At 54.0% G+C, this 11,003-nt stretch overlaps 3 protein-coding genes across 3 annotated transcripts; 1 reads left to right on the top strand and 2 right to left on the bottom strand.

The window, feature by feature from the left end:
• Positions 1-2,022: 2,022 nt before the first annotated feature.
• BDW74DRAFT_145708 (uncharacterized protein) lies at positions 2,023-2,713 on the bottom strand. Its single transcript, XM_073723220.1, has one exon. It carries the CDS (start codon positions 2,692-2,694, stop codon positions 2,224-2,226), a length of 471 nt encoding a protein of 156 aa, XP_073587705.1. The 5' UTR covers positions 2,695-2,713; the 3' UTR covers positions 2,023-2,223.
• A 238-nt stretch (positions 2,714-2,951) lies between these two features.
• Positions 2,952-4,768, top strand: BDW74DRAFT_174202 (Zn(II)2Cys6 transcription factor; the record flags this gene model as incomplete). Its single annotated transcript, XM_073727982.1, has 2 exons — positions 2,952-3,163; positions 3,211-4,768. 2 exons carry the CDS (start codon positions 2,952-2,954, stop codon positions 4,766-4,768), a joined length of 1,770 nt encoding a protein of 589 aa, XP_073587704.1.
• Positions 4,769-4,966: 198 nt separating this feature from the next.
• BDW74DRAFT_174201 (uncharacterized protein) lies at positions 4,967-10,480 on the bottom strand (the record flags this gene model as incomplete). The annotated part of the gene is made up of 2 exons (XM_073727981.1): positions 4,967-5,095; positions 5,141-10,480. 2 exons carry the CDS (start codon positions 10,478-10,480, stop codon positions 4,967-4,969), a joined length of 5,469 nt encoding a protein of 1,822 aa, XP_073587703.1.
• Positions 10,481-11,003: the final 523 nt, after the last annotated feature.

The raw sequence follows: 11,003 nt of genomic DNA, 5'->3' as shown, positions 1-11,003 counted from the left end.
TCGTGATGTCTACGCGGCTTTCTATGTAGTAATGGTAATGGAAACGGAATTACTGTAGGCTACCACCAAGTATCATGGATGATCTGACAAGTTATCCCTCGCATTGATTTTCGACTGACAGTGACAGCTACAGCTACAGCTCCTTCTATCCGAGCGCCAGCGCGGGGCATCACGATCCCTTGGCGTCATAATCCGGGGTTAGCCTTTCAAGCTTCAACGCTGGGGCTTTGGAAGTTTCTTTCAAGGTTTAGGTAAACATGGCGTTTCAATTCCAGTTCGCGAACGGCTTTGTGCGACCTCTCTGCATCCGCGGACAAAGAATGAATGCCTTGCCTTGCCTTCCTCTCTACTAGTACTGAGCGCGGACATCACGAGGTCCCTGAACCTGTTCTGCTAGTACCGATGACGTAGGAACTCCGGCAAACTCTGTCCACTACGGTACCACAGCTCTCTCAAACTCTACTCTGTTGAACGGAAATCGAATCTTCGAAGCAAGCCACTCGACCACTCTCCATATCTATTGTTCAACTATACAGAAACCTCTCGACTCGAATCAAATCCCATCGCGAAAAATTCTCCGAACCCCAACCAATCCCAGCGCGTAAAAAAATTACATCACATCACGGGACCGCCGAATCTCCTCATTTCTGCTCTCCATGCCTCCAAGATTTTCACTGACAGTTCCTAGATCCCCCGATGGACTTGCTCTGGACCCATGCAGTCCTTCTCTCCGGCGGCCCCAAATCGGGAAACTTTCCTCGCAGGGCGACCGCACGCGGGGGTGAAAAAAACTAGACTGCAGTCTGGGACTCTGGGCAGGATCCGACTCTGCCCGAGACAACCAGTGTTGTAAACGGGCGCCGGGTCGGGGCCTAGAAACCAGATTTTTTTCAGATTTTCAGCTGCCCGCAGCGTGGCTGGTGAGGGCCTGGATATAGGGTGGCCAATTGTAGCTTGAGGAGAGTAGAGAAATGTGGGGGATGTTTCTTCCAGAAGCCTGCTAACGCCGCAGCGTGCTGCGCACTTGAGACGGGTTGGATGTAACGGCGGGTCCTGGGCTGAGAGCATGCCAATGAGGGGGATGTTTTATAGAGAGCGCGTTTGTGATAGGATTACGAGGGGGAAATGTGTGGGGTCGGAAATACAGATTTATGGGGCCGGGCTGCCTGTTATACAGTGACGGTGTATGACTGTGACGGAGGGTGTCAAGTTTGGTCGATGACTGACTCGTAACGCGATTACTGAGAGAGAGGGGCTTGAGTGTTGCTTAAAAGACTGGTAGGTACCGTGGAAGACAACAGGGTAAGCTGGAAAACGGGATGCGAAAATCAGCAGCGCGGCTCTGCAGGTTGTCCTACGATCGTAGACCGGGTCAAGGGAGCTTTGGAAAGCTTGAAGCGGCGTGTTGCTGATGTACCTGCGTCGTCAATGGTTGGCCAAGGTCGCATCCTCTGCTTCTGGAATCCTAACCAATGCGACACTTTTTGCACATGAAGCTAACTTTAGTCCCGTATATAAGTGCTTGGTGTGGAGGTTAGTCGTTTCAAGCTGACGGGATTTGTGACTCGATTGTTCTCGGCATGCCGAACTGGAGCCCTGCCATCATGGGCTCCATCTTGGACTAGACTGCTCCGGACTCACTCTTCTCCATCGGCTTCCAGGTTTACCTTGCGAGCACTCTTGTTTCTGTCTGCCTGACACTGATCATTGATAGAGGTTACTTTTCAGTATCAAATATCGCACCAGCCGGCCCGGTCACGGCGGTCACAATTCTTGGCCACCTGAAACTCGAACCTCCGGAGTGCTGCCGGAAGGAAGCCGAGTTTGCTTATTTTGCCCTCAGCACGGTCTGAGCGAGGGTAACCGGGTATGGCCGACTTACGAACCTCCAGAGTGGGGTACTATCATGAAAAATACAGCACAGATCATGAAGTCTTTCCTGTTGCTGACCCCGCTAAGCGTTCCGGGAGACTGGTAGAGTTAGGACGAGAAAGACGGTGAGGTTTAAAATCTTCATGATCCAGCGTTGATGCCCAATTGATCCGCAGTCGATCATGATAGATTTTTCTATCAAGAAGACATCAACTACTCACGGAGCCACGAGAATCTAAGTTTTCTCGAGTGCCCCATAATTGGCCCTGGTGTGACGAGTCTGGGCTTGCTGACTCTGGCAGGTATTTCGCGCATAAGCCCACTGTATAGTGCTGCATGCAGACGGGCATATCAACATCCACTATGGAGTGCATGCAGCAACTCGGCTTCGAGGTCTAGATACCTCACCATGATGAAGATATCGCGGCACAGTTTCGCCTCTGAAGAGTGCGGTTGTTGAAGAATTGGCCACCAGCTCGTCAAATTCCGGGGAAGCGAGGATCCTCCACAATAACGCGCATCACTGCTAAAACGGCCGAAATACACGGCGGCACGGCCACCAACGGAGGCAAACGGAGTGCTTTCGTCCGGAATTTTGGATACGGCGCTAGTCGATGTATGTGAGTCCAAGAAGGGAATGATCGAACGATAAAGGAAACGGTGTGAAGCCGCTACTGCAACTGTATATTGCACTCTCCATAAGAGGCAACAGCAGAGCTTCTTCAGCTGGGCGCCTAGGCAGACGGTGATGAGCTTGAAGCGGGGTTGAGGGGATTCGGAGAATTCGACCATGGGCCCAGGGAGCAAAGAGTAAGTATGCATTTAGGGTGCTGTGATTGGCTAGATACCAACATTTTGACTTTGAACAAAGCAGTGCTTTCGAGGTTAAATATGCCTGTTATAGTTGCCTCCTCGAAGGCTATAGCAAGCAATAATGAGAACCTCTAGAGCTCGAGATCGTACCTGCTTCCGTAGAGATACTGTAGTCACGTGGGAGTCTGTCAGCTTGGCTCCCCACAATCTGTTTATCGCTCTCCAACTGCGGAGGAGTTTGTCAAAAATCAATGCATTTCTGATTGATGTCGGCTCTCCAAGCAGCTACCCCAACGCTTCGACGACCATGCGACTGGTGCCGCCAGCGGAAGTCTCGCTGTGTCCGAGAACCCGGCCAGCAGAAATGTGCTCGCTGCATCCTGCACCGGCATGAGTGCACCTATCTGCAAGGTCCGGTTCCGCGTAGACGAACGGACCGGCAACTGTCGCCTACTAGGACGGAGGACTTTGGCCTAAAGTGAGATATGTCCTCTTGGAGAAACATGACCAAAGCTAATCATGCAGCGGTCTATCTCCAAGCCCTCCAGGCCAAGCTATCGACGCCGCCAGTCCCTCTCGACTGACTGGCACCCTAGGCCTCGAGCCGCATCTGCACTCCACATACATTGGCCCTGCAAGCTACCATGAGCCCACGTTGCTTGACCTGAAATCGGCAAGTACTTCTGTGAGCCAGGACATGGGCCACCCTCGACGCGTCAACCAGTCCTCGGCATTCATCACCTCCGCAGATAGTACTTCGGCTTCCGAGGCGCAGCGCATATCGGACCTCGACCAGATAGAAGCAAGCATCCAGTCATTTGGACCCGCCTTGGTGAAGGTCTACTTCCAAATTGTGCATCCCCTGTTCCCAATCTTAGACAAGGGTGTTTTCTTGGAGAAGTACGCCCGGTCATACCGCGAGTTCTCGCCGCCTCTCTTGGCTGCAGTCTACCTGGTCGCACTGGACTGGAGACTATTTGACCGAGCGTTGACCAAGGCTACTCGCGTACCTGATACTGCTGTGCTTGAAGACTTGGCTATGCGGGCTATGAGTGATGATATGAAGAGGGCGAAACTCTCGACTTTGCAAGCTGGCTTGCTGCTTTTGCAGAGAGTACGATCTACCTCTAGCACCCTTCCCGCGCAGCTCTTAGCCTTGGGCCAGACATTGGGAATTCATGTTGACTGCAGCGACTGGAGTGTGCCAGATTGGGAGAAGAGCTTGCGGCGCCGCTTGGCGTGGGCTCTTTACACGCATGATAAATGGGGAGCTATTGTACATGGCCGTCCATCATTAATACCCACTCAAATTGATAACAGCGACGTTGGTGACTGGGATGTCGGCCCGTGCACCTTGATGGACTTTCCTGAGGCCACCGACAATGGGGCCGAGGAAGTGGAAGGGATCGTGGACGCTGGGTTAGGTCGGGCTGCTTTCATCCAACTAATAGAGCTGACCAAGATCTTCAGCGAAATAGTGGCAACCTTCTGCTCGGTGGGTGCTACCAAAAAGGGCGGATTGTTATCCCGCATTGGTACAACTGGAACAATGAGTCTTGCAAAGCCACTGGTGATGAAGCTGCGCGAATGGCACAGCGGCCTTCCAGACAATTTACAGCTGGGAACCACATACTCGCACAGACTCTCCACCAACGGCCCGCTCCATCTGTCACACATGGCCGCCGAATTGACTATCCATCGCGCGCTATTGCGCACTTTATCAGCGGATACACCACCTGCGCTCTGCTCGACTATCCGCGCAGCAGCTCGTGCTCGTCTCGCATCAGCAATGAAGTTGATCGAATCTCTTGAGCCTGAGCATACACAATCTTTCTGGGGCTTTGCTGCGGCTTCTCAGGTGGCTATGATAGGGTCTTTTGCTGGCCTGTTATGGGCCACTAGTGCTGAAGCTGAAGAGGCGGTTCAATTCGTCAATCAACTTGAACGTCTTCGATGGGCTTTGCAAATGCGGGCATCTGCCGCGCCGTTTATTCACGAAGCTTTGCGTATGCTCGATGACGAGGTCGGGGATCTAGGGGCTCTCAGGACGGCCACCTCTGTGGACTACATGTCCTGGGACTGAACAGATTCTGCCGTTGAATTAATGTTACCAGGACCAGTTCGCAACCAATCATCAAGCGCTCGGAGTCTACTCGCGGATACTGAACTAGGAAATTTGAGATACTAGTTCTAAGTCATAATCTGGGTGCTTTCTGATTATCCGGCCGTTACACTCGATATCATTAGGATACTGCACTGAATCCTCATACAATGCGTTATCTCATTGTCGGATAATAGCCACATCATCAGCTGGACCGACGACATCACCTTCGGCAACCAACAGCTTCACGCATTTACCACCAATTGGTGCACTTATTCTCACCTCCATCTTGTTGGATTCGATCCAGATCTGATGATAGGTTAGTGGGCGTTGCAACTGTTAGAAACCACATACCAATGTGTCACCGGCCTCAACCTGGTCCCCTTCTTCCACGGCACATCTGAAGCATCTCCCAGGGAACGGGGCCTTAACCCTTTCGCCGGTCGTGTCATGGACTCCCCCTCGGGCCTCGGAAGTTGCGTTGGTCGGCTGGTACGGCTTCAGCAACTCTTCAAAGAATTCGGCCTTCTGCACAGCTTCAGCTCGCTCTCTTCGGACTGCAGCAATGCTCTCACTGTTGTCGCTCAACCATTGCTCGTACTGCTCAAGGTCTAGTTCTGTGTGAGTGATCTTGACCAGTTCGTTCACAGTTCCTTGCTCCTCTGCTGCGTCGAGGTCCTTTTCAGCAACGGGGTAGAAGGTGATTTGATCCAGGGGCGAGAACAACCACGGGTTCTGCGAATTGAGCTTACTGCTGCGCTCCCGCTCGCGGTACTCATCCCATATCGGTACTGTACGGCCGACAAGTTGGTATCCGCCCGGCGAATCTGTGGCATAGATGCAAAGATACTGGCCCGCAACACCGACCGCTCCACGGGGCGTGAAGGACCGCGACGGGTTGTATTTGGTTCCGAAGAGCCGGTGTCGCGGGTCTAGAGGCACCGCACACGGCGAACCCTGATAAACATCACCTAGTCCTAGGACGAGGAACGTTGCGGCGTTGAGGTTCTCTCCGACCTGCTCTGGCGATGCCAGACCATTAAGTCGCTGTAAGAATTCGACGTTGCTCGGAAGGTATGGCGCAGATGAACGGATGGTTGAAGTATATCGAGTAATGGCTTTTCGGCTCTTCTCGTCGTTGAAAGCCAAGGGCATCTGCACGACTCGAGATGGCAGTCGTGAGCGAACCTGAGGTCCGAGGGACACTTCGTGAGATACCAGCGAGTCGAGCACTTGCGACAAAGAAAAGTTCGCTGCCAGCTGGACATGGATACTCCGCACGCCCGGCGTGAGCTCCTTGACATTGGGAATCGGAGCAAGGCGGTGCTGCTCGATGAAGCTGAGGATGTGGAACGTTTGTCGCAAGTTGAAATTATCTTCGTGACCAAAGTCAAGTAGCAGAGCTCTGTCACCAGCTTGACGGCATACAATCCTGCGGTCGGCCTCTCGAATCTCTCTCAGAACCGGGCTTTCCACGCAAGAAGGCTCGATGTTACGTCCGAAATCTAGGGGCAACGGTGTCAGTGTCTCAATCGACTGTTTCCATTCCCTGGACAACGCCTGTGCTGCTTTAAGAGAGATCGGACGGAGGTAGAGACGGTCTCCTGGTAGCATTTGTCCAAACTTCCATAACTCTGCCTCGACAACTGTGGCGAATACGACGAACCCACCCAAGCTCGGTCCATCCGCGGTCAAGACCACGGCTTCATCGCCCGTAAAACTGATTCCACCGACAGGATAGGGGCTATCATGGATATTGGAGGGATGCAATCCGGCGTCTCCTCCAGTCTCTCGCGCCCACTCGGCCCGCGGGCCGCTTAGTCGGACTCCAATGCGGTTGCTGTTGTAATGGACTGTCCATTCTCCGGTGAACAGTTTCAACAATCCGGCCTCGGTGAAGTGGGTAGGGCTTCCGTGGGGACCTGGCAGTACACTGACAATCCACTCTCTAGCTGCACTGTTAGGCAATGGAAGCGATGGAGCTCGAGCGCCCATGTCGATGTTGTCGGGTTGGTTGACAGGGTTCAAAGGCAGCAGGTCGCCGATGCGGAGATTGCGGCCGTTGTGACCACCCAGATGCCCGGCCACAAAGGTCGAACGGCTGCCCATGACAAGCGGTGTCTGGATTCCTCCCTTGACAGCGACGTATGTTCGCGCACCGTTTGGGACGGTACCGATAGCCAGACGTTGACCGGCACGGATGTGGATTGGCTGACCCATTTTGGCTTCCTTCCCATCGACAAATACTGGTGCTTCTGCTCCGACGACCGCAATCACGGTAGTGCAGTGGAACAACAAAGCAGGGCCCTGGACGGAGCACTCGAGGCCTGCAGCGTGGGCATCATTGTTGATCAGGCGATTGGCGAGTTGGAAAGAATAATTGTCCATTGGACCTGACGGTGGCACGCCGATGTGCCAGTAGCCCTCTCGACCGGGGAAGTCCTGCACGGAAAGCTGAGATCCTGGATCAATGATTTCAACGACATCGGCCTTGTAAGGAAAGGTGTCCAACGATTTGGTGGTGAAGTTGCCGGAGAGGAAGGCCTCCGAATCAACAATCTGCTTCAAATACTCGAGATTCGTCTCGACACCGGTTATAATTGTTTTCGACAGTGCATCTGACATCTTTCGCGCTGCTGAAGGACGGTCGGCAGCATGAACGATCAATTTTGCTAGCATCGGGTCGTAGGACGATGATAGCTCTTGCCCGGCCTTAATCCAGGTGTCGACTCGGACATCGGTCGGAAACTCAACAGCGTTGAGTCTTCCAGAGGATGGGCGAAAATCTTGCAGAGGGCTTTCGGCATAGACACGTACTTCAATTGCTGCGCCGTTAATCGTCATCTCACTGCGTTGCTCCGCGAAAAGACCAGAGCAGTCCTGCATGGCTATGTTGACCATGCACTGCACCAGATCAAGACCTGTTCCTGCTTCGGTGACCGGATGTTCGACTTGCAAACGAGTGTTCATCTCCAGGAAATAAGCCTGTTCGCTGTCGATGTCGAAGATGAATTCCACGGTTCCGACATTGCGGTATCGGACTGACGCTGTCAGGGCCACGGCAGCATCGCGCATCGCCTGCCGTGCCTTCAATGGTACAAATGCAGCCGGTGTCTCCTCGATCACCTTCTGGTTCCGCCGCTGCATTGAACAGTCGCGCTCTCCTGCGCAGACGACGCGGCCGCTGCCATCGCCAAGAACCTGCACCTCGATATGCCTGGCATGCTCGATGAAATGCTCAATAAAGACGCCATCATCGCCGAAGTTTGCTTGCCCCAGCCTTCGCACACCGTCGAAGGCTTCGTGAAGCTCATTCGCATCGTTGCATCTGTACAGGCCGATTCCGCCACCACCTGCGGTGCTCTTCACCATGACCGGGTATCCGATCCTCTCTGCTTCCTCTAAGGCTGTCTCGAGACTAGACACTAAGCCTTTTGAGCCTGGAACAACAGGGACGCCCGCCGCGATGGCAATCTCCCGTGCGCGGTGCTTCAGCCCTAGCTCGCGCATCTGGTCGGGTGTTGGTCCAATCCAGATCATACCCGCTGCTTCAACGTCAGCCGCAAAGTCAGCATTTTCGGCTAGAAATCCGTACCCCGGAATCACTGCGTCGGCCTCGGATTGACAGGCCAGATCTAGGATCTGGTGCGCGTTCAGATAGGTTTCGGCCACTGTGTTTCCGACAAGTGGGAGGGCAACATCGGCTGTTGATACGTGCGGGGTGTGGGCGTCAGCAGTGGAGTATATGGCAATGGCCCGAATCTTCATGTCATGCAGTGTGCGGATGATACGCGCAGCGATTTCTCCTCGGTTAGCCACCAAAACTTTTCGAATGGCTTTCTTCTCGACGCCGTTGGCCTTCGATTTGGCAGCACTCAAAGACTGGATATACGCCCGCCAGCCACCAAAGGATGTGATTTCGGTGGCGTCTTCGAGGCCCTCGGGCTCACAAATGAACCCATGCACCCAATGCCCGTCCTGCAGTTCAATTGACCCGATACCCAACGGCGCCTTGACTGTTTCTAGAAAGCTGCCAAATTGTTGGCGCGGCAAGTCCCAGACTTCCACCTCGATGGCGCTCCCGCCAGATGTCACCCTTTTGAGACCTGGCTTCAGCACTGCAGCATGCGATTGCAGTCTGTAGAGCTGGTAGGATGGAGATGTCGTGGTTGCTCCGGCGAGAGTTGCACCTCGCGTGATTAAGTCCTTGTTGAGAGGGAATCCTGACAGATGAGCCCCTACTACCGCTAGCTTCATCGAGTCGCTTGTAGTGGGTGGACTTCCAGGCACCGCGGGTTCGTGGTACTCGACATCGGTTGCACCTAGCCGACGAGGTGCATCAGACAACCACCTCCGACTGAGCTCTAGGAGCCGCGGCTCCTCCCATGGGCCGGCAATCAGAGTGATTCCAAAAGGGAGATTGTCTGTTCTCCAGCCCGCAGGAATGGCGATGGCAGACCAATCCATGAAGTTGACAAAGTTGGTGTACGTTCCTAGCCGGCTGTTCTCTTTGATCGGTTCTTCGGCTAGGTCTGCGATTGTTGGGAATGTCGGACTGGTAGGGACGAGAAGGGCGTCAAATCGGCTAAAAATGGAGGTGATCGTTTGGGTGAGTTCTTGCCGGCGATATTGCTGCTTGAAAAGGTCAGCTGCGCTGAACTTCTTCGCCATCATGATGATCTTTCGAACGGTTGGGTCCATGGCTTCGGCGGGGGCTGAACTAATGAATTCGTCGATGGCAGCGTACCGCTCAGCAACCCAGGGCCCTTCGTACAAGAAACTGGCGAGCTCGAAGAGTGGACTGAAGTCGACCGGCTCAAGGCGCCATCCTAATCTCTGGGCCTTTTCCAGCGCGACAGCATATGCCGCAGCATGTTCGGTATGACCAAACCACTCGGGGTCCTTGCAAATAGCAAGTACAGGCTGTCCAAGAACAAACCCACGCGGTACACTCCCCACTCCGTCACCGCGAGCCCTAGAGTATGCATCTTGCGGATCGAACCCTTCTGCGACGCGCAGAACCAACGCCGCATCCTCAACCGTGTGTGCGAAGATAGAGACACAGTCAAGTGTCCTACAAGCAGGCACCACTCCGGTCGTGCTTAACGCTCCCCTCGTCGGCTTCAGTCCGAGCACATTATTCAGTCCGGCGGGCACCCGCCCCGAACCAGCCGTGTCCGTTCCTAGGGAGAACGGCACAAGTCCTAATCCAACAACAGCACCGCTCCCCGAGCTACTGCCGCCGCTGACATATTTTGAGTTGATAGAGTTTCCCACGGCGCCATATGGGGAACGCGTTCCGACGAGCCCTGTAGCGAATTGGTCCAGATTCGTCTTGCCAAGCACAATGGCACCTTGCGCCTTCAAGCGTGCCACCACTGTTGAGTCCGTGGATACAGGCTCTGGCCCTTTGGCATCGGCAAATGCGGGGCAGGCGGCTGTTGTGCGGAAACCTGCTGCGTCGATATTGTCTTTTACGGCAAAGGGAACGCCGTAGAGGGGGAGTGTGTGCCCTTCGTTTTTGAGGGCAGTGATGCGGTTCCATTCGGCGGTCAGCTGGGATGGCGTTGCGAGTGAGATCCAGGCGTTTGAGGAAGTGATCTGGATCTTCGAGAGGAGGGAGAGGAGGTGCGCCGGTGTGGATGCGGATTCCTGGACTTGAAGCCATTGTGGAATCGTTACAAGGTTCGTCATGATAGGAAGGGGTGTTGCCACGGATCTGGTAGGTTATTGAGTCTTGGAATTGTACTTCCATGAACGTGGAGGCCATTGCCATTTTAGTACTATCTCGACTTTATCTAGTGTATCTATGAGTGATGGCGATTGTTCATCCTGAGAGTTTAGTCTTGGTTGTGCCCCGCCGAGTCTTCGGCCCGCTCTTGTTATCGGGGCCCGCTCCGCCGCGCGGGCTGGAGAGAGCCCAACCCTGCGGCGCGAACTTTGCGGCAAGATTACTCGTTTAGATTTGTAGGTTGAGTGGAAAGGACTGGACCATAGTCCGGAGTAGTTGTTGAGGCTCTCGCAGTGACCACTTACACAGATCCCCCCCCGCCCCGCTATCCACTTACTGTCTTTGTGGGGTTTGCTCTCCGAATTCTGCTTTAGATCTAAGGACCGTGGTTGCAGCTGCATCTGTATCTTCAAGCTTGAAAAACACTGCGTTCTGGCTGGACTCTACGATTGAGGTACGGCAATACCCACTAAGTATACCTTTGTT

The sequence above is a fragment of the Aspergillus multicolor genome, assembly GCF_047715735.1.
Source record: "Aspergillus multicolor strain CBS 133.54 unplaced genomic scaffold BDW74scaffold_3, whole genome shotgun sequence".
Taxonomy (NCBI): Eukaryota; Fungi; Ascomycota; class Eurotiomycetes; order Eurotiales; family Aspergillaceae; genus Aspergillus; species Aspergillus multicolor.
Note: the sequence above shows the minus strand (reverse complement) of the source record. Positions and strands in the feature narration are given on the sequence as shown.

What these genes read in the sequence shown, in the direction of transcription:
- BDW74DRAFT_145708 (XM_073723220.1), bottom strand. Translation starts at nt 2,694, where the DNA reads ATGCATACTTACTCTTTGCTCCCTGGGCCCATGGTCGAATTCTCCGAA.